At 40.2% G+C, this 26,574-nt stretch overlaps 2 protein-coding genes across 6 annotated transcripts in view; both read right to left on the bottom strand.

Moving 5' to 3' along the window:
• pip5k1ca (phosphatidylinositol-4-phosphate 5-kinase, type I, gamma a) overlaps positions 1-18,581 on the bottom strand; it is a 53,218-nt gene extending 34,637 nt beyond the window's left edge. For 3 of the 4 annotated variants that reach the window (XM_085447526.1, XM_085447528.1, XM_085447527.1), the window contains exon 1: positions 18,198-18,581. In XM_085447526.1, the coding sequence (XP_085303652.1) occupies positions 18,198-18,330 (133 nt within the window). In that variant the 5' untranslated portion in view covers positions 18,331-18,581. Of the gene's footprint in view, positions 1-6,212; positions 6,531-18,197 lie in introns of those variants that run through there. The other variant, XM_085447529.1, reaches the window with a different exon arrangement.
• Positions 18,582-19,670: 1,089 nt separating this feature from the next.
• Positions 19,671-24,698, bottom strand: gpx4a (glutathione peroxidase 4a). Of its 2 annotated transcripts, none has more exons than XM_085448337.1 (7): positions 24,539-24,698; positions 22,048-22,142; positions 21,802-21,946; positions 21,087-21,238; positions 20,817-20,841; positions 20,563-20,622; positions 19,671-20,372 (listed from the first exon to the last, which is right to left on the bottom strand). In XM_085448337.1, exons 1-7 carry the CDS (start codon positions 24,629-24,631, stop codon positions 20,340-20,342), a joined length of 603 nt encoding a protein of 200 aa, XP_085304463.1. In that variant the 5' UTR covers positions 24,632-24,698; the 3' UTR covers positions 19,671-20,339. The 2 variants fall into 2 exon arrangements, with proteins under 2 accessions (XP_085304463.1, XP_085304464.1); XM_085448338.1 differs by lacking the exon at positions 24,539-24,698 and adding an exon at positions 22,332-22,458.
• Positions 24,699-26,574: the final 1,876 nt, after the last annotated feature.

Raw genomic sequence — 26,574 nt, 5'->3', positions numbered from 1 at the left:
GGCTACATCTCTTCCTTTCCACATGCCTGCACCTGTCAAGACAGCCCCAAGAATGTGTATGCGCGCAAAGGTATGTGGGATTGTGCAGTGACTGGGAATACACAAGATTAGGTGTGTGAGTCAAAGTAACAGCAGGCCACACATTGGGTCCATACACTGCAGCTGGATGGCTGCCTTCTGACAAGCTCCTGTAAGATATCGGTAGTCTGCACAGGCATTGCATTAAGCAGCAGTCTGAGTGTAAGATACTTACAAGGCTTTTTTAATCTAAGTCTAAATGTAACTTGTTGTATTCACTCAAAGAATCCATCCATCCTCCAGGTCTTTGCCAACATTAAGTAAACCCAGACGAGCCATTATTAAATTACTTTAAATTATGGAAAGAAGGACATAGGTTAGGGAAGAGGAAATATTACACAGGAGCCAAAACTATATTAAAAATTTCAGCCTTTAAACTAATGCTTCTGTCAGCCTCAAATGCAATCACTGTATATTATGATTACAAGCACGTAATTAACTCCAACGGGGAGGTTATTTGATGGATTCAGATTGCCTGCCTGCCTGTTTGTTTATTAGCACGGTTACTTAAAAAGTCCAACATACATTTGGATTAAAATGTTACCAGAGGTTGGGTCAGGCCTAACTAAACAGTGATTACCCCTTAGAGTCGGATCATATGTTCACAAATATAAGTTAAGAGAAATGAATGTCCTCAAGAAAACATCACAATCCAAGGATATTTTCTGAATGCAGGAAGTCCGTTGATGCATAATGAATTTTTCAGCCTTGGCAGTGGTGTGAAGTGGGGTGTGTGCGTGAAGTGCAAGACTTGAAATCACAATGCCTTGCAGCTGTTCATGTAATTCCTGCCACATATAAACACACAAGCAGGAAGCTGATAAGAGCATGTTAAAGTCAATAAAGAAAAAACAGAGTAATAAGCTTATGTACCTACAAAAAATGTGAAAACAATAGTATATTTATATGCCTTGACCATGAATACAGGAGTCTTATTTAATAACATGTCTGTGGTATCTCTGCATTTACCTTTAACATATTTACCCTTCTTGTTCAGTGTTGCGAAGCTGCAGAACGAGGAGATACTGAAAAATTGTTCTCACTCCACCATTATATGGCAGCTGTAGAGTTCTTCAGGGGATGGAACAACAAATAGACCCTTCCAAGTAAACAGCTCCTAGCTGAATCTGTTTCCTATCTAAATGGCAATTTGTTGGTTTATGGCTTCTTCTCATAACCCTGAAGAGAGTCGTCCATTACTGGCTGCTAATATTCACGCGAGGTGAAATGAGACAGACTGTACATCATTCTGAAAACCCCTGCGCTTATATGATTATGTTCATATTTTACTAGTTGGTTGTTTTCCAATTCCTGAAAGACCATCCACGCATATCTCTGCTAAACTATAGATTAAACCCTGTGCATTTGCTCAACAGAGCTTAGATAATTATGCCTAATGATGAATCAAAGCAATCCAATGTCTATCAATATGCAGGAAAGCATGTTAGCAAACAGCAGGAAATAACCCTGCTGGATAATGGATGCTTTTCCAGAAATGTATGAACTGGGGTTTCCACGACTCCCATAATGTAAAATAGGTGTGATAAAATCTTCAAAACCCCACAAAAGTCTACAATACTAAGAGATAAAATAACCTGAGACATACCAATACACACATAAAATTTACTCTTGTCCAAACTTGCTTTATAATGTGCAGGATACTGCAAATTGAAACGCTTCTCTGGGGGGGGAACACGGATTGCTAAGATCCAAACAGGATATTCTATTTTTCTTGATCTCTGCATAAATGACTCATTAGAAATATTCCCATATTTATTGAAATCTTTCAGGTTAATCCAACATCTTTGACACTGAGCTGGTACAATCACGCTTTGCTTTCTATGACGTGGACCTGAACAACACACACACACACACACACACACACACACACACTTTTTCTCCTTCTTGTTTCCATGGTGCCCCTATTGAGGTCAGCCGGCATTTTTATGACTAACTCACGTGTGCCTGGAATCAACAGACAGATGCTGCTTTCCACATGTCCTCTCATCCTGCTGTTAAATAGGGCATTGGTGCAGCCACACAGCAGTATATGATATAATGCAAACACATACACGTGCAAACAGGGTGACAAAAAAAAGAAAAGATAAGCTAAATAAAACCAAGTGCCAACCTCCAGGGCTGAAAAATGAAGCAAGAGGTGCCATAAACTGCAGTTCCCCGCAGTGGCCACTTGACACTGATTTTGACTCAATCCTCATAGATTCTTAGGTTAAAATGCCCACTTTCGGCAATGTAATAAACATGTTTGTAGCATTAAAAAGGGGCAAAACAATTAAAAGTCAGGAAGCAAAACCACTTCCAACAGCAAATACTGGAAACGCTGGAAATCTATACTGGCATGAACTGGATAATGTGTTAAGAGCGAAAGATCCCACATTGTCTGAATTAAATCAAAGTTATCAAATTACTGATGAATTTAAAAACACCTTGAAAATAAAAGTGAAAAAAGCAGGCTGGTCCATCCATCCATCCATCCATTTTCTTCCGCTTATCCGGGGCCGGGTCATGGGGGCAGCAGCCCAAGCAGAGAAGCCCAGACCTCCCTCTCCCCAGCCACCTCCTCAAGCTTATCCGGGGGAACACCAAGGCATTCCCAGGCCAGCCGAGAGATATAATCTCTCCAGCATGTCCTGGGTCTGCCCCGGGGCCTCCTCCTGGTGGGACATGCCTGGAAAACCTCGCGCAGGAGGCGCCTAGGAGGCATCCTTGTCAGATGCCCAAACCACCTCAGCTGGCTCCTTTCAATGTGGAGGAGCAGCGGCTCTACTCTGAGCCCCTCCCGAATGGCCGAACTTCTCACCCAATCTCTAGGGGAGAGGCCAGCCACCAATGGAGGAAGCCCATTTCCGCCACATGTATGTCACTACCCATAGCTCGTGACCATAGGTGAGGGTAGGGGCGTAGATCGACCGGTAAATTGAGAGCTTTGCTTTTACACTCAGCTCTCTTTTCACCACAACAGACCGGTACAGCGTCCGCATCACTGCAGCCGCTGCACCAATCTGTCTGTCGATCTCCCGCTCCCCTCTCGTATCACCAGCAGGCCGGTCCATTTTTCAGAAATTTTACTGAAGTAATTAAAAATGGTACTCTGTAGTTTGTATGGCCCCCATGTGTTTGTATGCATCCCTTATAATATCAGGGCATGAATGGGGTCCTGGGGGATCTCCCAGAACAGGGCATTAGTGGTGGACCTACCAATTGTGGTATTCTATGGCAACTGCCAATCAGGCTACATGGTGAACACAGGGCCCAATCGAGGACATTTTGCTCTCAGGCCACCCTCATGATGTCTGTTTCTGATTGTTTGGCCAGAGGTATTCACACCAGGGCCCTGCTGAAGGTCCCCTTCTCCTTTCACAAAGAAGCAGATACTCTCCCTGCTGATGGGTTGAAAATCCTCAGAACTACTTTATGTAGTAGATTCTTCTTTAGTGAATCTAAACAACAAAATGACTAACAAAGACGAAACAACTCGCGTGTTTGCGTAATTCTTCACATCACACACACTGTAGACAGCCTTGTATCTTACTGACGGCAATGTCTGGCCCAGGATCAATATTGGTTCTCCCTGAGGATGAGCTAAGTAAGCGGCTTCTCTGAGATGATTGGTTATTATCTTGGCAGAGACTCACTGATGGTGGTCCAGCAATTGATTGGGTGTTAATTTTTCATGCCACAACAAAGCAGCTTTTGATAGTCGTGTCAAAGTGCGCCTGACCCACAGAAAGCAGAAATCCATCATTCTGTCAGTATTTAAATGCAGAAAAAATTCAACACAGCAGCCTAGTCTGTACTCAGCAGCATAAAGTAGAGCCAATGAACAACGCTGGATGATATAATGTAATATTATCTCTAATGGTGGCGAGGTCCTGAATGGTGCAGATGTTCAGAAAGACAGAATACCCTCAGGTTCTCCTTGTTTTTTGTTAAGAAGATGGTTAATATAAACTTGACTCCACAAAAAAAACCAATACTGCAACTGCGACTTCTCTTTAGACTGAGACAGGGAAAACTGATCCGAAATCTTTGTTATCAAGCCTTTCTAACCTTGAGCCCTTGAGCTCAGTATCCATCAGGCTGTGTACTTTTCCATGACCACACCAGCCAGCTTGTGTAGTCCTCGCTCCTCCATCTGGTTTTGGTCCAGAATGAAGCGCAGGAAACAGTAATAACAACTTAGTGATAGTTTACTGATGTACATTAGTGTTATGTGTCGTTTGATGATTTTTTAAATGACGCTCTTTACTTAGCAGATACATGTGATGATCTCCTGATTTCTGAGCACCATTTTCATCTTACCACAGGACATCATCAGTGGTCATGTGGAGTTCACGCAATCACGGGTCAGGGCTGTTCTGGCAGCATGAAGGGGACCTATGCAAAATTCGGCAGGTGGTTTAAATGTAGTGGCTTTATTAAATATAATACTAAAACTAAAAGGAGGACGAACAGCAGGCATGATCCTGTCTGAAAAACAGGATCTCTGGAGTCAATTAACTTGTTTTGAATAGACCCATTCATTTGTAATCATATTTTTATTTACTCTCCACATTAGCACCCACATTTCCAGCCCTAATGTGACTCAGATCAAAGAAACCAGTGCTAGTGGCAGAGACAGTGATTAAAAGCATTGACAAGCTGGTTTCTGTCACAGCACTCCAGCGTGCTTATCTATCTAAGACAAGCCTGGTAACATACATTGTCAATATTTCCTTTCAGTTGCCTTTTCTTTATTAATCAGCTACTTTTTATGGTGTTATTTATAATTAGGGAGTCATCAACTTCCTAATGCTAAGCTACGCAAAGAGGCTTTAAATGTTCTTTGCAATTATGGCACCCTGGCAGAATAATAGCCTTACAGCTTATCCTCACTGCTTCTGCATGTAAACACACACAGAGAGAGGCTGGCATAGGGAGACAAATACACCCTGCTTACAAACTTCAGCAGGAAATACGGTTTAAACAATCTCTAAACATTAGGGGTGCAACGATACTCGTATTGATATTGAACCGTTCGATACAGTGCTTTCAGTTCGGTACGCATATGCATCGAACAATACAATTTTTTTTATTTATTTGATCAACTTTTCTTCTGACGATGCTGTCGGTGTTGAGAGCTCAGTGGATCTGCGCTCGACTACTCCGCCCAGGCTGCACTGTCAAGCGCAGATCCACTGAGCGCAGCACAAGCTAGCAAGACAGAAGCTAAGCTCGTTGCAACATGGCAAATTGAACCTCCCCCACCCTCATTCAGATCTGGCCTTTGGAACTATTTTGGTCTTCATGTGAAGTATGATCCTGAAGGTAAGCGCGTCATGGACTAAAGTAAAACAGTATGTCGGATGTGCCACGCAATGCTCAATTACATGGGTGGGAACTACTGTGTTAGCGCAGTTAGCTCATTAAAGTGTTGACGCCGTCCTGCCCCACACACGGGGCAATCCGCGGTAACTCGTTAACGGAGATTTGCCGCGTTATGGAGTTAATGTCATTTTAACGAGATTTAGAGTGATTTCTCGATCAGATAGATTTTTTTTTTTAATTATTTTGTTGTTTCTGCAACATTACATTTAAAAACTGTACTTTTGAGTTAAAATATATATTTATAATTTTAATAAATGACAAATTAAAACAGCATGAACATTTTTTGTATTGAAAAATGACCATGACACCAAAGTATCGAACCGAACCGAACCGTGAATTAGGGCTGGGCGATATATCGAGTTTTTTTAAAAATATCGATATATTTTCATACGAGATATATTCATACGAGATATATTTATAAGTGACTTATGTATGTATGTATGTATATATATGTATATATTGTACTATTCTTAGTTAGCGTATTGTCTGTCTTGTCTTAATGTTGGTTTAAAATGGAGCACTGTAACAAAAAATAATTTCCCCCAGGGATCAATAAAGTATTCTGATTCTGATTCTGATATAAGATGTGACAATATCGTTTATATCGATATAGTCTATGTTACGTTATAATTATACTTGTGGAGCCGCAGGTTTGCCTCTCTTTCGTCCACTTATGTCTCTACGCAACGTTACTCGGCCTCACCTCTCCTTCACTGAACACAACTCCCCCTCCCCCATAGCTTTACCTGCAGGCAATGACGAGATGAAAGAAGAAAATCTCCGTTAGCGAGTTACCTCGGATCCCCCCCTGCGTGGGGCTGGACGGTGTCAACGTGTTAGCGAGCTAACCGCGCTAACGAGCTAACCGCGCTAACGACATGCAGCCAGGAGGGGCTGCACGGCCTAAAATCCTTTCATTTTCTCAAAAATCGACAGTGCGCCTTATGTATGAATTCTGGTTGTGCTTACTGACCGCGAACCGATTTTATGTGGTACACAGCGCTCAGCAATCTGTCAAAAAATGTTTTAATATGACTTTGCTAAGCTACGGAGCTGCACCGCTTGATGGAGCCGCCTCGCGGAGTGATACGTACTGTGCTTCAACGTAATATTACCGTACTGTGTGTGTATAAGGACCACACATGGCACCTGTTCAGAGACGTGGTGCAGCTGTGAAATCTGTCTCTTTGTTATTACGCTCAGGGTCTATTAGTTTACATTTTGACTGCACAATTGTGAGCTTTTCGTTATGCACAAAAACAACATTGTTTTCTTTTATTTATGGACCATGATTATTTAATAAATGCTGATAATTTATTTTTGAGTAATTTCTACATCTACGCTGTATGTAAAGAAAATGCCCATTTGACATCTGGGACACAGTGTGACTAAGAACTCTCTTTTTGTTCTTAACTTATGGCTTTAAAAAAAAAATCGAGATATATATCTTATATCGCCATCCAGCTAAAAAATATCGAGATATGAATTTTGGGTAATATCGCCCAGCCCTACCGTTAATTTTGCCTATCGTTGCACCCCTACTAAACATGTTACTGTGATTTAACATAGAACTATGATGCCAGCACACATCCACAATGTTCTCTTTGCAAAGTATTTTCCCTCAGGATTCCTTAGATTTACTGAACAATGGGGAGCACACACAAGGGGAAAGTCTCTATGTCCTCTGTTGTCAGCACACATCATCCACTTTGTGAAATACAGTGAGAACACGAAAGGAGAGGACAGCTTTTTACTATGCCAAGTCATCCATTATGATCAATAGCAAGCAAGTAGGCTTAATGAAACGCTTCCTGCCCGCAGCTGGCTCAAAAACAGATCCTTTGAGGCACATAGCCTGGAGCTGGATGATGAGCAATAGACAGATAAATACACACAGATATAAAAACTAAATATTTACTTATGGAACCTTTATGAGAAAGTTCTCCAAACTCCTGGCAAAAATAGCTTAGGCAGCTAATGGATTAATTAAGTAGTTATTGAACAGGAAAATCACAGACTTTTATTGTTGATTATTTAAAATGTGGCAGTTATTTGCACTATCAGGAAAATTGAGGTTCTGGTTCAAATGTTTGTTTGTTTGTTTTTACACTTCACACAGCATCCCAACCCTTTTGGAAATGGAATATTTGCTGCTCCGGACTTTTCTTTACTGTTGCAGCGTGATCACTTCGTACAGACACGACTGACCAGAGCAAGTCGGAGGTATTGTTGGTGTTGCAGACAGACAACATCCCAAAGAAAAAGCCAGCCAAGTCATGGTCATGATTACTTCACTATCCCTAATCCCAATACCATTCTCCCCAGGCCGTAAGGCTAACTGTCAGGATTATCAGGATAAGATGGTACTAATGCAGGGACAGGTGGGAGCAGGAACCCGTCTGTCTGTTTTTCTGGGTTACTGGATCCATTTGTATCGGGCCAACTGTTAAAACTGATGCTCAATGATTACTGTAAGACTGATTTTACATTAGATAAATGATTACATATGTCTCAGATATCATCAGAGATGCACTCTTCACTACAAGACCTGTCTGCCATCATTTGCGTCCATACCGATGTCTTTTATGTTCAAAACAAGAGTGAAAAGTGGCTGAAATGACGGCTGGGCAGTTATATCAGCTAATGACTCCATTCTAAATTTCACCAGTTGCATCTTAATTTCAAACTGTAGACTGGACTAATGGAACAGGTGGGCATGAAAGTGTAATTTTTCCTCAGAGAAGCGTGAAAGCTCAGTGGACTTTGAAATGGAAATCAGAGGTGAGGGGATGCAGGGAGAGCTGCTTTTATTAAAGCTGGGCCAAGTCTAGTGATAGCAGGCAGGTTTTAAACACATCCCAAGGACACACACTTCATACAGCATGAAAAGTCAATTAAACAACAGCTCCTGACAGTCAGCTATTCAGACGCCTACCTGTGTGTCTGTGGGAATGTGACACCCGCTCACAGTGCACAAGCCAATATGCAGACGGAGTCAATGCAAACACAAATGAGAAGTTTTAATAACTACTATTTCAATGTGGAGAGGATCAGTTACCATGCATTTCTGTATGCCTTCAAGTGAGAATGGTTTAACTGTTTTAATATCATTGGATTTACACGTCGAGAGTGGCCATGTCCTACGCTCCCACAGGGAGGTCTCGCTTTCCTGCAAAAACAGACAGGGTTGAGTTGCAGAACTCTGTTCTTGGGCAAAGCTAAAAACAGCTAAGTCCTGCTGGCAAAATGACACACTCAAGTGCTCAAACTCTTATGTAATTTCAGTCTGTTTTTCATTACTGAGCTGCCAGATCAGAACTGAGCTTAGTGATCCTTGCTGATCCTCAAAATGCAATGAAAGCTGTCAGCCAAGAGAAAGAAGTCCTTTTATGGACTCGAGAGGAGAGGAGAGGAGAGGAGAGGAAAGATAGTCGGAATAAACACGGAGGTGATCAGTCTGACTACTGTGTGCTGCTGTGTTGTTGCTGAGAGCAGCATCTTTGCAGGCAGCGGTGACTCAGTAGAAGGTAATCTCCTCTAACAGAGCTGCACAACAATGTCTCAGTCGGTATTGTCACACATGCAATAAATAATCTACAGAGACCTGTTATTTTATGCCTCATCTTGGTTAGGTGCAGAGACGAAAAGAAAAACAGCCCTCAGATCAAACTATTGCTGTATTTAGTAATGTGACACCGTGAGTCTTACAATACAAAAAGATGTGGGGAAGCTGTTTTTCCTGCACAGCTACTAGTCACATATTTGTATTAGATTATGTTACGATTAAGGAACTGTTGAGCAAATTTCTCACAAGACAGCAAAAAAAAAAAAAAAAAAAAAAAAAGACATTTTGCCTATAATCCCATTTCTGCATATTTCCCATGTACTTCAGTCTTTCATCTATATGCTCTGGTGCATTGCAAGATATCCTTACTGGCAATCTTGCACCACACACACACACACTACCCCTACAAATGGCCACCTACATGAAAAAACAGAGTGCAGGGGGCATAGCAGCACTGGTATGTGTTTCAGCGTCATATATACACTTGTCATGTGCTATCATTTACCATTTTATCAACACCAAGTCATGTTTTTAGCCCTGCACCACGTGTGGTTTTAAAGCCTTTTTTGCCACTATTGGACATGCAGATGAATGCTTATAAAGTACTCACAGGCTACAGCGTTTATAATTTACAATGTGGTAGACAACACATTCCTTAGCTACCAATGTAGCACAAAACAGTACAGATAATGAGTCTTTTTCTCAGGGTTACCCACAGAACGTCAAAACATGGAAAAAAGAGAAAAACACCTGTGGAGAAAATCTGCAGGAGTGAAGAATGCTTTGTTATGGCTGCATTTGATTAATGCAGTTTGCAATAATAATAATAATAATAATAATTACTGGGTCTGATTTAATATCTGTGCAAATACACAATATTGCATAATCTTTGCACTGAGGTAAATAAACAGAAAGTCACTTTACACCTTACTTGTTGTTTGTGTGCTGTATATTTTTCTTTTTAATGCTTTTTCTATAGTTGTTTTGTTTGTACAATTTTTGTCTTTTTTAAAAAAAAAAAGCTGCTTTCATCCCTTGCTGTTGGTCGATAGACTCACCAAGCAAAATTTCATTGTATACCTCTACAACAGCAAATCAAGTATCTTAATCTTTAATGCTAACTGTGCAGCACAGAGTAAAGAGTGGAGCTGTGTTGGCCTAAGTGCATCTCTGCATACGCAGCAAGTGACGAGACAGAGACAAACTGGTGTTATTTCACAGTCTATACTCATAAAAAGCATGATTAATGCTGTTTATATTTAATAATTAAGAAATTATTTAGCCTATTGTGATTTGTAAGTAGCCAACTAAAAAGATATTAAGTTATAATATCTGCCTGGTTCTTTCATAATTTTTAAACTTCATCATAGTGCTTTTGGGTTCTCTTTATATGTGTAAAACTAATAGCTGTTGTCTAACAGGATATGTCAGATAAACAGTTTACAGGGGTCATCTTAGGCCAGGCTGCCCATTAGACTTAACAGATTAATGGAAATCCTGTTGATTTATGGCTAAACCTATACTCAGATCAACAATCTCATAATTCAATTCAATTCAGTTTTATTTATACAATGCCAAAACACAACAACAGTTGCCTCAAGGTGCTTTAGATTGTAAGGTAGACCCTACAATAAATACAGAGAAAAACCCAACAATCATATGAACCCCTATGAACAAGCACTTTGGCGACAGTGGGAAGGAAAAACTCCCCTTTAACAGGAAGAAACCTCCGGCAGAACAAAAAAACAAAACAAAATAAAGGCTTCTTCTTTTGTCTGCTCTGTTATTGGAAAGGGGTCACCACAGTCGATGAATTTGAGTATTTGACGCTCGCTTAAAATATAAATATGAAAAACAGAAAGTGTAAACTCTATAGAAAATTAGCATTAGGGCTGTTCGATATAACGATATATATCGGATGACGATATAAAAACGTCTATCGTTTCATTTTACGCTATCCTTTGTTTCGTGGTGTCGCAAAATAAACTGTTTACGGCAATATTTTTTCATCGTTTTGATGGTCACTGTAGTGGCTATATTAATTTCTTAAAGTTCTCTCTTTCTCTTATATTTTATATAACCACACTACGGACGGACAAGCGCCTGTTTTTATTAGCAACAACCACTGTAACAGCATCGCGTGTCCGTTTGTTTATGTTCCACATAAACCTTTCACAATAAAGTTCAAGATCCTGTTGAGACTTTTCAAAATAAACTGAATCACGTGAAAGAGCAGATTATTTACGGATGAGAATTTAAAAAGAGCCGCCAGGTGCTAAAAAATAAACCTTAGACTCAAACGTTAGAACAGGCTTTTCCCCGCAGCACGCCGTGTAATAAATACTCACAAAGAAAACGGCGGCCTTTACAACTTATGTCTAAAAATGTATAGTTTCATGCATCGGTTAAAACACTCGACTCCAGCAACATGACGCGCAGCTGGAAACACTTCCCGCAAGACGAGCTGCCCGAGATTCACAGAATTTACAGAAAATGTTACATTTTTGTGATTTATATCGTTATCGGACGATAGAATTCTTATATCGGGATATGAGATTTTGGTCATATCGCACAGCCCTAATTAGCAAAACAAAATTAAATTAAATATTCCAAAGTTAAAGCAATACTATGGACAATAGGGATGTTCCAAGTAATTTCACACAGATTGTTACACCAGACCAAACCACCCAAGGATTTGTGTCTCCTCAGAATCTTAAACCAGGCATCTTTTACATGTTAACCACTAAACAATGGAGCCTCTATAAACATGAAATCTACTGAAGCCTGGAAATACTGGCCGTCGTCCCGAGAGGTCAAGTCAATATACAACCTGTTGTGTTCCTACATTGTTCCACCACAAACTCGCTTCACCTTTTTCAACATAGCAGAACAAATCTAAACAAAACTTTCTGAGAGAGAACAGTTTCTGCACAAGATGTGTTGCAAAATCCCAGCTAATCAAACAATCCCATTTTCTCTTATTTACTTGCACAATGCTCCTTAAATGAACTAGGAAAAGTTAAGTGACAGTGACCATATGCTGACAAGTGAGCTGTTTCCACATCAGTATCTTCCTAATAAATATGTACATGATTAAAATAGGTAAAGAAGTCATCAGAAACCAGGATAGAAAAGCATAGCAAGTCTTTTGCCCAGAGAGACTAATCTGACTAATCGGAGAAGTAACTCAAGAGTGCTAAGAAACGATCTGTGCTGTGGCTGATAGAGACTGGAAAAAGCAGCCTTGGTTATTTTATCTCTTCTCTCGGGGCCCAAAGCAAATTCACCATCACACGAGCTGGGAGTAATGCTTATACCAGGGTCAGACTGAACTTGCCAACTAGGCCCACACTGTTTAATGAATGAATATATTTTCTCATGGCTCAGGCCCTATTAAACTTGAATAAACCCTGCAGCATCTTGGTCTTCCACTTTGTCAGGCTCAGGCACTTTCAGCAGACTCAGATAGCGAATAACTTAAAGATTTAGCAGAATTTTTAAAATTCAGAATAGAATATTTCTTCCACTTTGTGTGGTGTATGTATTTTCTTCAATTTTTATATTCCTGTCCTGTCTTCTCTGCTGCTGTTCGCAATGTGGATTTCCCCACTGAGACTAATGCTATCATGGTGCAGGCTTTTCACCCAGCGTTTTGGGTTTTGTTATGGATTTATGATTGTTTCCTTTGCTGTAAGAGATGATTTGAATTTTAGGTTTGTACAGTACAATCCTGAGTTTAGTTCTTTTTTGTGTCTCTGAGTTTCTTTATTTCTGGTTCATGGATTCTTGTTTGTTGTTGTAAGGTTCCTTTTGTGTTTTTGCCTCATCCCTGTGTCTCCTGTGAGAGTCATTCTTGTCCTCTGTATTGTGTTTATTTATCTTGTTTCCCCAGTCTCTGTTTATCCCTCCTCTGTCTTTGTCTCTCCTTCTTCCTGAGCTCTGTCTTGTCTACTCCCATCTCAGTGTGTTTTCTGTTTTATTTTGATAGTCCCTGTCTCATGTACTTTGCATCAGTTTTGCTTCCCCTGTCTTGTCAGTTAGAGCAGCGGTCCCCAATCCCCGGGCCTCGGACCGGTACCGGTCCGTGAGTCGTTTGGCACCGGGCTGCAAGAGTTGAGGCTCAGGTGTGAAATGTATGGTTTTCAGGGTTTTTATCGGTTTTCAGCGTTATTTTGTTATCGTTTTTATCGTTAACTCGGTTTTCCTGGGTCTTTTCACGTGTGTTATGAATAAATGTTCTTTTTTTTCGGTACCGGTACTAGTTTTATTTTGTTGTATTTATCCGCGACACCTTAAAGGCCGGTCCGTGAAAATATTGTCGGGCATAAACCAGTCCGTGGCGCCAAAAAGGTTGGGTTAGAGCTGAGTTAGAGCATGCCCAGGAGTGTTTCCCAGGTGTGCCCTCTCATTATCCTCACCCCTCTTCTTCGTGCTCCATGTATTGCTCTCTACTACCAGGTTCAAGCTCTAACAGGCCGAGAGTTTAGTGTTTTGTATTTTAGTTTGTAGTTCTCAGCAATAAAGCTGCTCAAGTTTTGTCTCCTGCACTTGGGTCCTCATCCTGCCTGCCACACAGCCAGACCTTGACCAATGAAGGCTATCTTATCTTATAAGAAGTTACAACTGTTAACATTTGCATTTGCTTTAATTATACAGATGGAAGTGGCTTCTGGCTTAACAAGTCAACATTGCTATATTCCCCTTTCTTTCTTTTCATCAATTGCTAAAAGAAGATCCAATTGCAGAAAAATATGCCCTAAAAATAAATTATATTTAGATTTATTAAAAATGATTGCAGACAAATTCTATTTTTTGACAAACTGGTTAATAAACTGGTCAGTTCGTACTACTCTCAGACAGGTTTACTCTGATATTTAAGAGTTTTTGGTGAAAAAAAGGAAATTGAATGCTTAAATGGATATAGATTAAATTCAATTCAACTTTATTTATATAGTGCCAAATCACAACAACAGTTACCTCAAGGTGCTGTACACTGTAGGGTAAAGACCCTACAATAAAGCAGATGAATAACAGCCTCAAAGAAATCAAATAGTACTGATTAATAATCCTAATCACTTCTTCAAAACGCTTATCAGGGACTTAGGTAGACATTTACTGGGTGAGCTGTAGTACAAACTGTACAGGTCATGCTGCCAATCTGGAGGAATATAACCCTGAGAAGACACCATCCAATGCTGTTTAGTTTTTTTGGCTGAAAATAAATGCTACTAATTCTATGTGGGTGGTTTGCATTAGTTTGACAGTGTTCCTGTCTCACTGCATTCATGCTCCAGGTGCTGCTTATGAAATAATAATAGCCTGCATTATGGGCTCAGTAACTCGCTTAATTGAAAACAGTAGGTCTTCGCCTTATTTCCCCACTGAGTGAAGCCACTGCGTCATCATCTGCGTAAAATAATGACATCAAAAAACCTGGCAGAGGGTCAAAAACCCTACACAGGCTCCTCGAATGAGCTACAGGGATACAAACTGATCCTTTCCTGCATAGCTTCAGAAGGATAAAGAAGAAGGGGGAAAGAGAGAGACCTTGCCATAGGAATAAGAGGGGAAGCAGATGGATGGTAAATTCCACAGGAGGTAACCCACCCTTTGTGCTACCGTCAGCAGTTCTGACAGGCCGTGCCTGAAGCGAACAGAGAAAAACAGACAAGGGCGAGGACTGATGGATAGTGGCAAATGAGTGGCTGAGCTGAGGTGAGGGAATCACAGAGGAGGTAGATGAGCTGTGGCTCACTCTGGAGAAGCGAGGAAGGAGAGGAGACTGTCTCTGAGGATGAAGCCGAGTGCGAGGAGAAGATAAGTGAGACGAATGCTGCCATTGTGCTGAAAGTAGACTACGGGGACAAATTACAACGGCCAGAAGACGTGATGCTTTAAATGGGAATAAATGCTCAGACAGCTATTTAACAGCCAGCTGTGACTCCCACACAACGCTGTATTCACACATTGCAGAGCAACCCGCAATTACGCATTTGCAGGATCTGACGTAAACCGAGAGAGCTCACGTTGATCAGCATCCAACACCATAAAGAGCCAATCAGAATCAAGCTGAACCTTTACAGCTGACATTTCAATTAATCATTATTTATGCGAACTGAATCGTTTCTGCTGTGAATATCCACTAAAAAAACCTAACACCCTGCTGTGAGGGTCATATGAAATTGTTATTGCACATGACTCGTCTTTAATGGACTTTTGCTTTTAGACCCACTCACTTGTCAGATGTTGCAAGGAAGTCAAAGTACGATCAGCACCTACCCTTCCCTGTTGCGGGGCTTTGGCCAGCGACGCTTTGTATCAGTGCACACATTAAATCTTAGGTTGCAAGACAGCAAGAAATGGATTAACATTATACACGATGCTATAAAAACAAGAGAACTGAGGGGGAAATAATCGCATTTTTACACGCGAGGCTCCACGACTCTGAGGGATGACCAATAACACTGAGTGAGCGTGCAGTAGTGGTCTATTTGTTTGCTTTGCTGCTGCACTTAATAATTTTAGAACCATTTATCAAATGACAGATTAGGTGTGCTTACTGAACCACTGCACAGAATTTAGGTGTTCTGGGAAATGTGGGATTTCCTTTTATTTAATTCATGCTCAAAGCAGAAAAATCACTTTTCCTGTGTTTCTGTCCTACCTTTCTCCAGCATCCTTCTCTTTTACACCATCCCTTTGCATGTCCTTCTTCACCATGGCCAAGCTCAAGCTGCCTCTCTGACATACTCATTTCTAATCCTGTCCATTCTGGTCTTCATCTCTGCCACTTCTAGCTCGGCCTCCTGTCTTTTTCTCAGCGCCACCGTCTCCAAACCATACATCACAACAGATCTCGCTCCCTTTCACTCTTGCTGTTTTTCTGTCAGAAATCATCCGTGACACTCGTCTCCATCCACTCCACCCCGCCTGCGCTCTCTTACTCACGGATGGTGATATTCCTATGCAAGCAAACAAAAGCAGCAACACGGGGAACGAAAAGGAGTGAGATCAAGTCTATACGCCCTACAGTATGTCAGCAATAATATCGTTTTCCTGGTTATTTAAAGGTCAAGAAGTTCCTCGCAAGAAAGCATAGACAGGTGAATGCCAAATTGTCAACTATGAAATATTCAGCAGGGCAGAGCTCTGTTAAATATCTCCTAAACACTATTAATGCACACAAGGCCTTTGTAAACCTTATGCTTTCCAATGCATGCGAGTAGCCAGTAACTGAGCAGAACAGAGTAAATGAAACACACACCATCTGCAGTCGGGGGCACCTGGATTCCATTTTCCTCCTCTGATAAATTTAAGCTCGACTACTAACCCTCAGCAGACAGTCTCTTTGATTCACAAGCCTATTCTCTGTGGAGGTGCTGAACTCTTGTCAAAGTCAGAACCTTTCTCATCAGTGAGAAGAAAACCCCCCCAGAACTGTGATGTACAGTGTGCAAGACCAGTGAATGCAACATGACTGGTGGCTGTTAGACACAAGGGCTGAACACACAGCTAAAAGCAGCTTCACATGGTCGCAAAGAAGATTTTATAATGGAAATGATGAATCCTGAACATGCAGAGAAAACATCAGCTTGAATGAACACTATTAAAAAGGACGAACTATGTTGTGTGGTCCCTTTATTATTCACTTTTGCGAGTTTGTTAACTCTGTTTAGCTCTCCCCACTGTCTGCCACTTCCTTCACTGCAAACTAGTTAATATTTGTTCACTTTACCCTCATTTATATAATAAGTGGCACCATTATGACTCATAAAGGTGTGACTCTAGGATGTCAATATGTTGGACACATATTGGACAAAACAGAGATCTAAGAACGCCTGCTTTTCACTTATACGTGTGTAACAAATCCCCTAAAAGTCAACCACAAATGGTGTAAAGAAAGTAGCAACTGCTCTAATACACCCGTTCTGAAAAGGGTCCTTACACCACCAAACCTTTTCGCACAGCTGTGGGGGTATTGTAGTGATCAACTGTAGGGGGGCTGTTGGTGTGATTTTCACTGCAGCTAGAGTGCACACAGGAAAATTCCACCATGACACCACTACGGCACAAGTGTGCAACAGTAAAGCTGGGGCTGAGAAACCTGGCTGTAGTGAGGTGACTCTGGAAATTGTTCTTTACATCACAAAGATAATATATTTCTTTCTGAATATAATACTGTGCTATATAAGGCAGGGCGCTGACATTTTAGCATAGACAAGGTTGTTGATAAGAGCATATATAACTGGATATTGTATTTGCAGAATGCAACATTTTGCAAATTTCTGGATGGTTTGAAGGTCACGTGTCTTTAGATTTCTATGCTTAAATGTCTGACCCCAGAAAAGTGTTATTATTGATACACATAGGCTTAAATTCTATCAGCTGATATATACATAGTTCCCTGGACATTTTAAATCTAATAATAATTAAATATTAATTATATCTATAAACTTACTACCAATGGGCCTTTTTTTGAGGTGTCATTGCAGGACCACCACGGGTGTAAACGGCCAAATCAGTGGTGGTCTGATTGCATTTAGTTGCTTCATACTATTCATGCATTATCGGGACTTCCTCAGACACTGGTGCACTATTGCAAGGCTTTTATACCCTTTAACTGGTGTCTAGCCTGTTAGTCAACTGTAGTGGCTCCAGTTTGCTCAACCTTCCTTCTCCTTAATAAATTACTGGTTCCAGTAAGTGCCAAGATGGTGACAAATAAGCAAATTAATGTTTAGGTGCTCAAAGCTGGCCATGTGAATACATTCATATTTTTTAAAAGAGCAATAAATAAAAATCAATAAATGAAATGAAGAAGTAATGAGAAACCTTGACTTCACACCTGTCTGCTTTTATGAACCAAAAATATTAACAACTTTATCATCAGCCATGCAACACTTGTATTTGTCCGTGTGCTGGCTGCTCATAGTTGCACTTGTATAAATGTACCCTACACAGTTTGCAGTAACGCATGCAGTATGTACAGCACTTAACTTCACCTGAGCCCCATCCATTCAGCTTAGTTAGCCACTAGCCTAGCTTATTAATTCCTTGCTAGCAGAGATGAGTCGGGACTTTCTGGTTACGGTAGCAGCAGTAAAGCCGCGAGGGAAAATGGATGGAGGGACGATGAGAATGGCTTATGAGATATGTGGAAAAATACCCATGTCTGCGGCGTCCATCCCGTAGCTAACTCCCACAACCGTGTCCCCATCATCGGATGCTGCGGCCCCGGACAGCGGGCTCCCTTCCCTGGCCTCCGACAGCCCGACCGCTCCCTCGGCTGCTGCTTCCATTCAGCCTCCCGGAGGAAAAAACAGGCAAGCCCCTCCGAATGAAAGACCCACAGCGACGGCGCGATCCCGGTGGAGGGAAAGAGGATCGGGTCGTTTGATGTGTAACAGTAGTCAAACGGAGGAATATGCGACAGCTATCCGCGACGGTCCCTTCATCTGTGCAGTGTTTCCTCACGACAGCAGCTCACAGTCTGCTTCTTCCAGCTCCTCTGCACTGCACTTGCTGCTGCTGCTGAGCCGCTGCCGCCTGGTTTTGTACTGATGGGCCCTGTGACTCCCTCTGCAGGACTCTGAGTGAACTGCAAGAAGGAGATTTGACTGAGCAGTTGCATAACATTTCAGGGCTCTTGTTTTTTTTTTTTTTTTGATGGGGCTCAGTATGTTTCTGTTATACGTTTAACTTATTTAATTTACTTATCCAGATGACATACTTTGTGGACGTATGGAAACATCCAGGAGTTTTAAATCTTAGAGAGTCAGATAATGCCTGAGAAATGGAGAACAAATGTACTGGTGCAGATTTTCAAGAACAGGGTTGATTTGTACAGTTTTAGTAATTACACAGGGATAAAGATAATGAGCCATACCATGAAGATTTGTGAAAGCAATACAGATGTGAGATTTGCTTTGAGAGTGTTGATGGAGAGAAGGTCACAAGGTAATGTGTCTTTGTGGATCTAGGAGTGGTAGGAGTGACAAATGGGTACCTTTGCAAGGAGTAGAAGTAATAAATTTATAATGTATGAATTTATAAGATTAATAATGAACACATCAGAAGGATATATCAGGTTGAGCTGTAAGAGACAAAGTTGTAGAGGAAAGGCTGAGATGGTTTGGGCATGTGCAAAAGACGGATAATGGATATGTTGGATGAAGCATGTTTAATATGAAGCTGCTATGAAAGAGGAAAAGAGGAAGACCACAGAAAAAAATCATTGGATGAAGTGAAGGAGGAAGGTGCTAGGAATAGGGTGAGAAGCAGATTATCTGCTGCAGTGAGTAGAAGACGATACTTAATAATAAAGAGTCTCAGAGAAGCTTAGAAATAAATAAGTTAACAGTCTTTTAAATAAAATCTGGGTGACATTTTTTAGGTTTTTGCAAGGATGAACTTACTGTGTCAAGATGTAAGATTTTCACTTATTATTACACAGAATTAGATCACAATGATATTATCAGGTTATATAGAAATAATTTTTAAAAATATCAGAAAAACACAGAGAAAGAAAAATAGTAATGATATTTTTTGTGTGGTGTAATAATGTTCCTGTTTCCCCTGCTCCCCTACAAATAGCGCCAACATCGATATAAGGAATTAATGATCCAGGCTACTTCCAAGATTCAATTTTTTCCGAGTTCTTTATTTGTTCTATATGTCATCATTGTTATTTTTAGGACAGCCTATAGGGTAAACTGCTCTGTCCACACTTTCTGAACAATACTGTGTTGAACAATTTCAAGCTCTAGTGCTCACTTCTTAAAGACTTTCTGACTCAGAAATGAATACATTTTCAGCTGAAATCCTTTTTAATTGCTCCTGTTACACAAAAGAAAAGATCCTTGTGCACATGAATGATCAAGATGTATCTGTTCCTCAGTACCAACACCTCAAAACCCCATAAAAACCCCAACACTTTTGTTTTAATCACAGACAATAAAAGTTACACACAAAAATATAACAGGAACAAATCTTAGTATATTTTATGATGAAAACAATGCCCAACATTAAGGTGCTGAATGATGCTCTATTAATGGGTTCCCCGTCGTTCTCTCCATAGAACTCTATGAATATAAGCTCGGTCGCCTTCCCAGCAGGTTTGCACGCCATTTACATCAGGTCTGCCCTGCCTGCGATGCAGGTTGATGAACAGACCGTCACTGGTCTGGGATGGACTGAAACTATATCCACCGGTGCTTGGAGAGGCAGAGAAATGTGAGAAAAAAAGACTACTGGAAACACAAAATCAAGTGGATGTAAGTAAGCACGGTTTCAGGCATCTCTTAGAGGTTTAAAGGTATTTGGGAAGATCCTTTTCCACCACCTGGAAGGAAAGCGAGAGTTGCATGGACTTCAGTTGCATGTCTATACACAGGGGTGATAAAGTTACACGTACTACAAACATCTCTTGTTGTTACTGAAAGCACAGCAGAGCTCATCACGGGGTGAGCAGTAATCACACAGACACATGAGCAATGAACATCTGACAGAATAACCAAAGATTTTGTACGTACACTTGGATCATCCAAGGGTCCATATCTCTTCACCACCTGACCCTCTCTATTGATCAAAAACTAAACACAAAAGAAAATAAATGAATAATTATAACACATTTTTTTTGCATATAAAAGCTTGTTCCATTAATTGTTCCATACTCTCTAAAATTATCCTTTATACTGTTTTTCAAATATTCAGTATTTTATATTTTATAATATTTTAGCCCTGTTGACATAAAAATGTTTTAAAAATAAACCGTAATAAAACGTACCTTAGTGAAATTCCACTTGATGCTACTGCAGAAATAAACATTAAAATGTGTTAGAAAACCACTAATCACTCTCATTCAGTCAGCATTGGAATAAAAAATGCTGTTAATCAATAACTACCGGTAATTTAAATGATATGACTGATTATTGTTCAAATTCAGTTGTACACATTTTAAACAGATGACTGTACGCATTATGTCTGATCCAAACAAGCTTTTAAGATACTTTTTGAGCATATAACTGTGACCCAGATTCATTCATTCACAACTTACTTTCCAAACAAGCCCTTCCCGTTAGGCTGCTCCTTCAGCCACTTCCACAGAGGATGAGCGTTTTGCCCATTCACCTCGATCTTGCTGAACATATCAAACCGAGCCTGGAACGTGTCTGCAAACTGCCTGATTTGAGTTTCATTGCCCGGCTCCTAAAAGTAAATAGTATTAAAAGTATTAAAGTCTCTAACTGCTCTCAGTGGCCTGCATATGACAAATTATATATAATGGCAACAAAATAGTCGACTTAAAACAGCAGCTTCTTGAATTTGACATAATCTTAAAACGTGGCCTAGTTTCTTTCAAAAACAAGCCATCTTTCGGACTAGTAGTGAGAAAAATGCCAAATTATCCATTGTGGTGTTTATGCAACTACAATTTATGCACATGATTACACACTTAATGAAATTATGAATGTTTTAGATATTAAAAAAACATTTCAGGAGATCTTATGCAAAAATTATAAAGGTTTCACACTGGCTAAAATTTCACTTATACAGTTTTTTTCTGTAAAACATTAAAAAAGTTATTGTCTATCTGTTAACAATACAACAAGACTTTCCACCATTTGTTTTTAGACCTGAAGTAACCTCTTGGGTGAGAGGTGAAACGTCTTTACAGATCTCCAGTTATCCATGACCTGGATAACTGATAACTTACACAAACAAATCTCATTAAATGTTGCAATAAAAAAAACAACTAATGTTTTACATACCTGGTTCCCAAACTGGTTGGAAGGGAAGGCAAGGATGCTTAAACCTCTCTCAGCGTACTTGGCGTGCAACTGAGTAAACTGAGAGTAGTTTACTGGGGTTTTACCTCATTTAGAGGCTACGTTGGTGATGATGACAACATTCCCCCTGAATACACACACACACACACACGTGCACACACATTTGTTTAGTGATAAGAGGTTTATAATTGTAATAGGAGGTTTTAACAAAATGACAGAGAAATTTACCTGTATTTTTCAAGGGAAACCACGTTGCCATCAATATCCGTTGCTGAAAAGTTATAAATGGATGTTGCCCTCTGCCATTCCTCTAATGGGGTAGACTGGGGAAAAAAACAATAAGTAGTTAGAACACCGTGTTATTTCCAAAACTCCACAGCCTATCAGATGCGAAGAATTAATTTTAAAAAGAAAATGTAATGAAAATAAACATAAATCTAAGGAGAGCAAAAGCAAAGGTTAGCCCTCAAACGCAAAAGTAATGTTTCAGTCCTAATCCCGTTGTTTCTTACCATAGCTGACAGCAGGACAGAGAGGAGGACTGTGCACCCTATCAGGCGCATGGCTGCCCTACTTAGCTCCTCGGTCTCTAAAAGTATCACCGCTGAACTTCTGTCCCTGTACTGAGAAAACTCACGTTCTACAGTGCTTTTGTAAAGCAAAACCAGGTGATCATTAACTAAACTGATAGGCTGTGATTGTCCAGTACCTCCCTCTGTGCTGCTGATTCAGTAAAGCCTGATCACAAAAGCATGTGTGCTGCAGTCCACAGTTCACAATTTAGTCCGTGTAGAGCAAAGAGCAACAGTCAGAAGAAAAACCAAAGCTCATTATGCATTGTGTTTAGTATCCGAGTGAAAAACTGGTGATTTGCAGCAGATATAAACTTCTACATTACCCTAAAAAGGCTGGATTTCTCTCTTTCTATTGTAGTGAGAAAAAACACTTTTTAAAATTTTGAATTCACATCAATCAGCTTTAAGATTATTACATTTTTTCACATTTTGAATGGAAGATGTGAAGACGAATCAGAGCCAGCTGCTTCAATCACTGCTGCTTTTTATCTCAGTATGCAAAGAGTACCAAAAATATACATTTTACAACAAAAAAAAATAACAGTAACAGTGATTATCCCGATTGAATAACAGTTGCTGAGTTTTGCCTGTTTACGTGTGTAGCACAGGTTGCTTTGAGTCACTGTTACACAATCTCTTTATATTCTAGTGTGAAATTAGAAACCAAGTTTTATGGAGAATTATTTTGTGCATCAATAATCTCTCAATATTTTTTTAATATAATTGCCAGTGCTGTTAATCCAAAGCAATTAAAGAACTAATGTGTCTATTTTGAAATAAAAGGGTTGAAAACAGTTATCTTGCCTGTTTTGTAAGGGTCCAATGGTCCATGAGCCATTACAAAACGGCTATGCGAGCTAAGCATAGAAACCTTTGACAAAAACATTCAAAAGAAATGAGTTTGGCAAAAAAACTTCTTTTCTTTGTTCTGATATTTTCACATTTGCATTAGGCTTAGACAAGATTATGGTTTAAATGCACCCATTCAACAATGCTAACTATGTCATTACATGAGAGCCTGCTTTTTCCCACCACAAAGTTTATAAGCAAACTTGAAACTTTATGCTGGGAAAAAAAACATTCTACCAAATAATCATAATCTCAGACAACAAGAGCAGAATTGTTACAAAACTGGTGATTATGTTTTGAGAGCTGGAGTGGAAGAGCTAAGCAGAACATTGCGCCACAAAATAAGAGATGAGGCAACATTTTGCTGTGATTTTCAGTAGTAAATATTATTTTGTCCAGGCAAGTGTGCAGGAAATTCAGATCTTAATCAAATTTAAACTACAGTGTTTCATTTAAGAAATAGTGTGTAGTCATAAAGTTTTAGTTTTGTCAGTTTGGACTGATGAGGCTTGGGTGCATATTTCTTTATTACAACTCAGGAGGTCTGCATGACCTCAGTAAACAAGTTTCATTAAGTGTTGAGCCTTGAATTGTAATTCCTCTTTTAGCTTTTCTAAATGTTGCCCTGATAAAGAGTAAAACACCAAAACTCTTGAAAACTAAATTGAAAGTAGCAAATCCAATGTGGAAGCTAACTCATAATTACACTGAAAATAATAGCAGTCAAATAAAATGTAATAATAATAATAAAAAGAAAATGAACTCTGTTCTTTCTCCACTTTTTCTCCACCACTAATATAAACTGATGCTGAAAGCAAACTTTTATTCTTTAATCATAAAACATCAGCTACAATAAAAAACATGGCCGGGTGTTGTGTCGATACAGAAGTGCCTCTCTGTCTGTCCTGATGATAAGCCTATCAGCTGACACCAGCAGCCAGAGTGGGAGCACAAACATCCGGTGTCAAAAACAGCACTTATAATGTATTTTTTTTTCCACCCTCTAAATTCAGTGGAAAGGTATGTCTTTAACTGTGCGGGAAAAAGCAGAGGGAGGGAAGGATTTGCGAACTTTGTGGGCGTCCGTCCGTGTCACGTGTGTTAATCAAAGCCCACCACAAACACGCAGAGCATCTTGGGTAACAGCCATCGTTGTTTACGTGAAAAATGGATTAACGATATTATTACAGCAGTAAAAAAAAAAAAAGCGTGTTACATGAAATTGTGTTACACACAGTGGAAATCACAGACGTCACTCAAAAGCATGCAGATTAAATGGTTGAGGTTTACGTTACCGTTGTGGTTAATACAAAGTACAACACCGTCGCCAGTAGTGCCACAGAGCTCGCTACAGCCCCAGTTGCTAAAATAACATAAAATGGCCTCATTTTGTTTTAAAAAGAGGACAAATTTACCACCGTGAACCTCAGCTGCAGACTCCGCCCTGCGGCGTGTTGTGAAACAGCGGAGGGCGGTGGCCTCAGAGACCAGGGGCCCGTTCTTCGTACGTCGCTTACTACATCCAAGATCAAATGACACATCCAAGATCAAATCATCGCGCTAACCGTGAGCTCGCTAATCCGGTTCCCCGAACACACCTGCTGTTGACGATTACTACAGCTGGACGCAGGAATGTGACATCACTGGGTGTCGTAAAAGGGGCTACGCATCGATAGTAGAAACATTGATCGGCAACCCGCTGATTGGTCGGCGAAAATGTCCAAGGGGCGTGCTCGGTATTTTCCGGCAGCAGAGCAAGAACTCATGAGTGAGGGATTTCAGGAGTTTCAGAGTTTAATTAAAACGCAAGAGAACACTGCAAAGGCTGCAAAAGCAAGGAGAGAGGGCTGGCAGAAAGTTGCTGACAAATCAAACTCGTAGGTAATTTAATAATAATAATAATAATAATAATAATGGATTGGGTTTATATAGCGCTTTCCAAGGCACCCAAAGCGCTTTACGATACCACTATTCATTCACTCCCACATTCACACACTGGTGGAGGCAGCTATGGTTGTAGCCAGGCTGCCATATCGCGCCATCGGCCCCTCTGGCCAACACCAGTAGGCGGTAGGGTAGATCTATCATATGACACTATATTGTCCAATATCATATGGCATTATATTATATTATAATATGTTATATTATATCCCCTTTCACATTAGAGCCACAACAGGACCCACAAGAACATGGGAACAAGTAAAAGTGGAATACAGGAGTATTCTACAGAATGGTAATATTTATCTCTTAGATTGCTTTGCGTCTCTTGGCAAGGTAATACTGGCCTGTAATACTCTGTTAGTTTGTTCATAACAGCAACCAAGAAAAGGGCAGAGGAAAAAAAGACAGGTGGTGGTCCTGCACCCCCTCGTCAACAAGTTGGTTAAGTAAATAATACCCTCACGGGAAAATCGATATCTCTCTATGAGCACACTGTCGCGCTGAGCTAAAGGATCCTGTCTGTCCCGCAATATACGCTGAATTCTGAGGACTCTCCTTATCAATCTTGCACCTTCCGCAATGGGTTGGTCGCGTATACGGACAGGACATGGCTGCGACAGGCTTCCCAAATCCACCTTCGCTTTTATAGCCGTGGTCTCTCATCTTGATTACACGAAGTAATTTACAATTACTACTCTGAAATATGAATTACATCTGTAATAATCACATACATGTAATAGAATGTTAATAGTACATTTCCCTTTTTTAGGAAATGACCTGTATGTATCTGTGTGACATCAATAAAAGGATCAAGTGCTGCATTATCTTTAGTTACATTGATAATATTTATTTATGGTGAAACAGTGGAAAAATATCGCTGTTGCTTTCGTATAAATGAAGCGGACATACCTGCGTGGCCGCGATCTAATCCTGTTTACATAAAGTAAACCTGCTCCCGAGCAGGTTTACGCTTACGGCTCTGTTGCTATGACAGCAAGTCCCGGATGAGCTTCGGGGAACCGACTGATCCAGGATCACGCGAAATCGTCAACAATCTAATCCGGCTAACCTACTTAGCGAGGTACGAAGAACGGGCCCCAGAGGAGGGAGAAGGGACACTACTTTTATTATTATTATTATTATTATTATTATTATTATTATTATTAACTGAGGAGGTTGTTTCTGTTTTTCATCAAAAGTCCGTGTGTTCCGTTATCGTCTATTATCAAAGGCTTCAAGTTCAAAAAGTATAAATCCCTTTTCTATGTGAAAGACCTTCCTTTCGGCAAACTGTGGGAGAAGAGTTATGTGTAAAAGTTTTGTAACAAAAAACAAACAAACAAAAAAAAAACAACCCCAAAACAAACAAACCCTCGATTGCTGTGCGTCA

Source organism: Copadichromis virginalis, linkage group LG23 (genome assembly GCF_057382275.1).
Source record: "Copadichromis virginalis isolate Kocher_CV1m ecotype Utaka linkage group LG23, C_Virginalis_male_GT1.1, whole genome shotgun sequence".
NCBI lineage: Eukaryota > Metazoa > Chordata > Actinopteri > Cichliformes > Cichlidae > Copadichromis > Copadichromis virginalis.
Note: the sequence above shows the minus strand (reverse complement) of the source record. Positions and strands in the feature narration are given on the sequence as shown.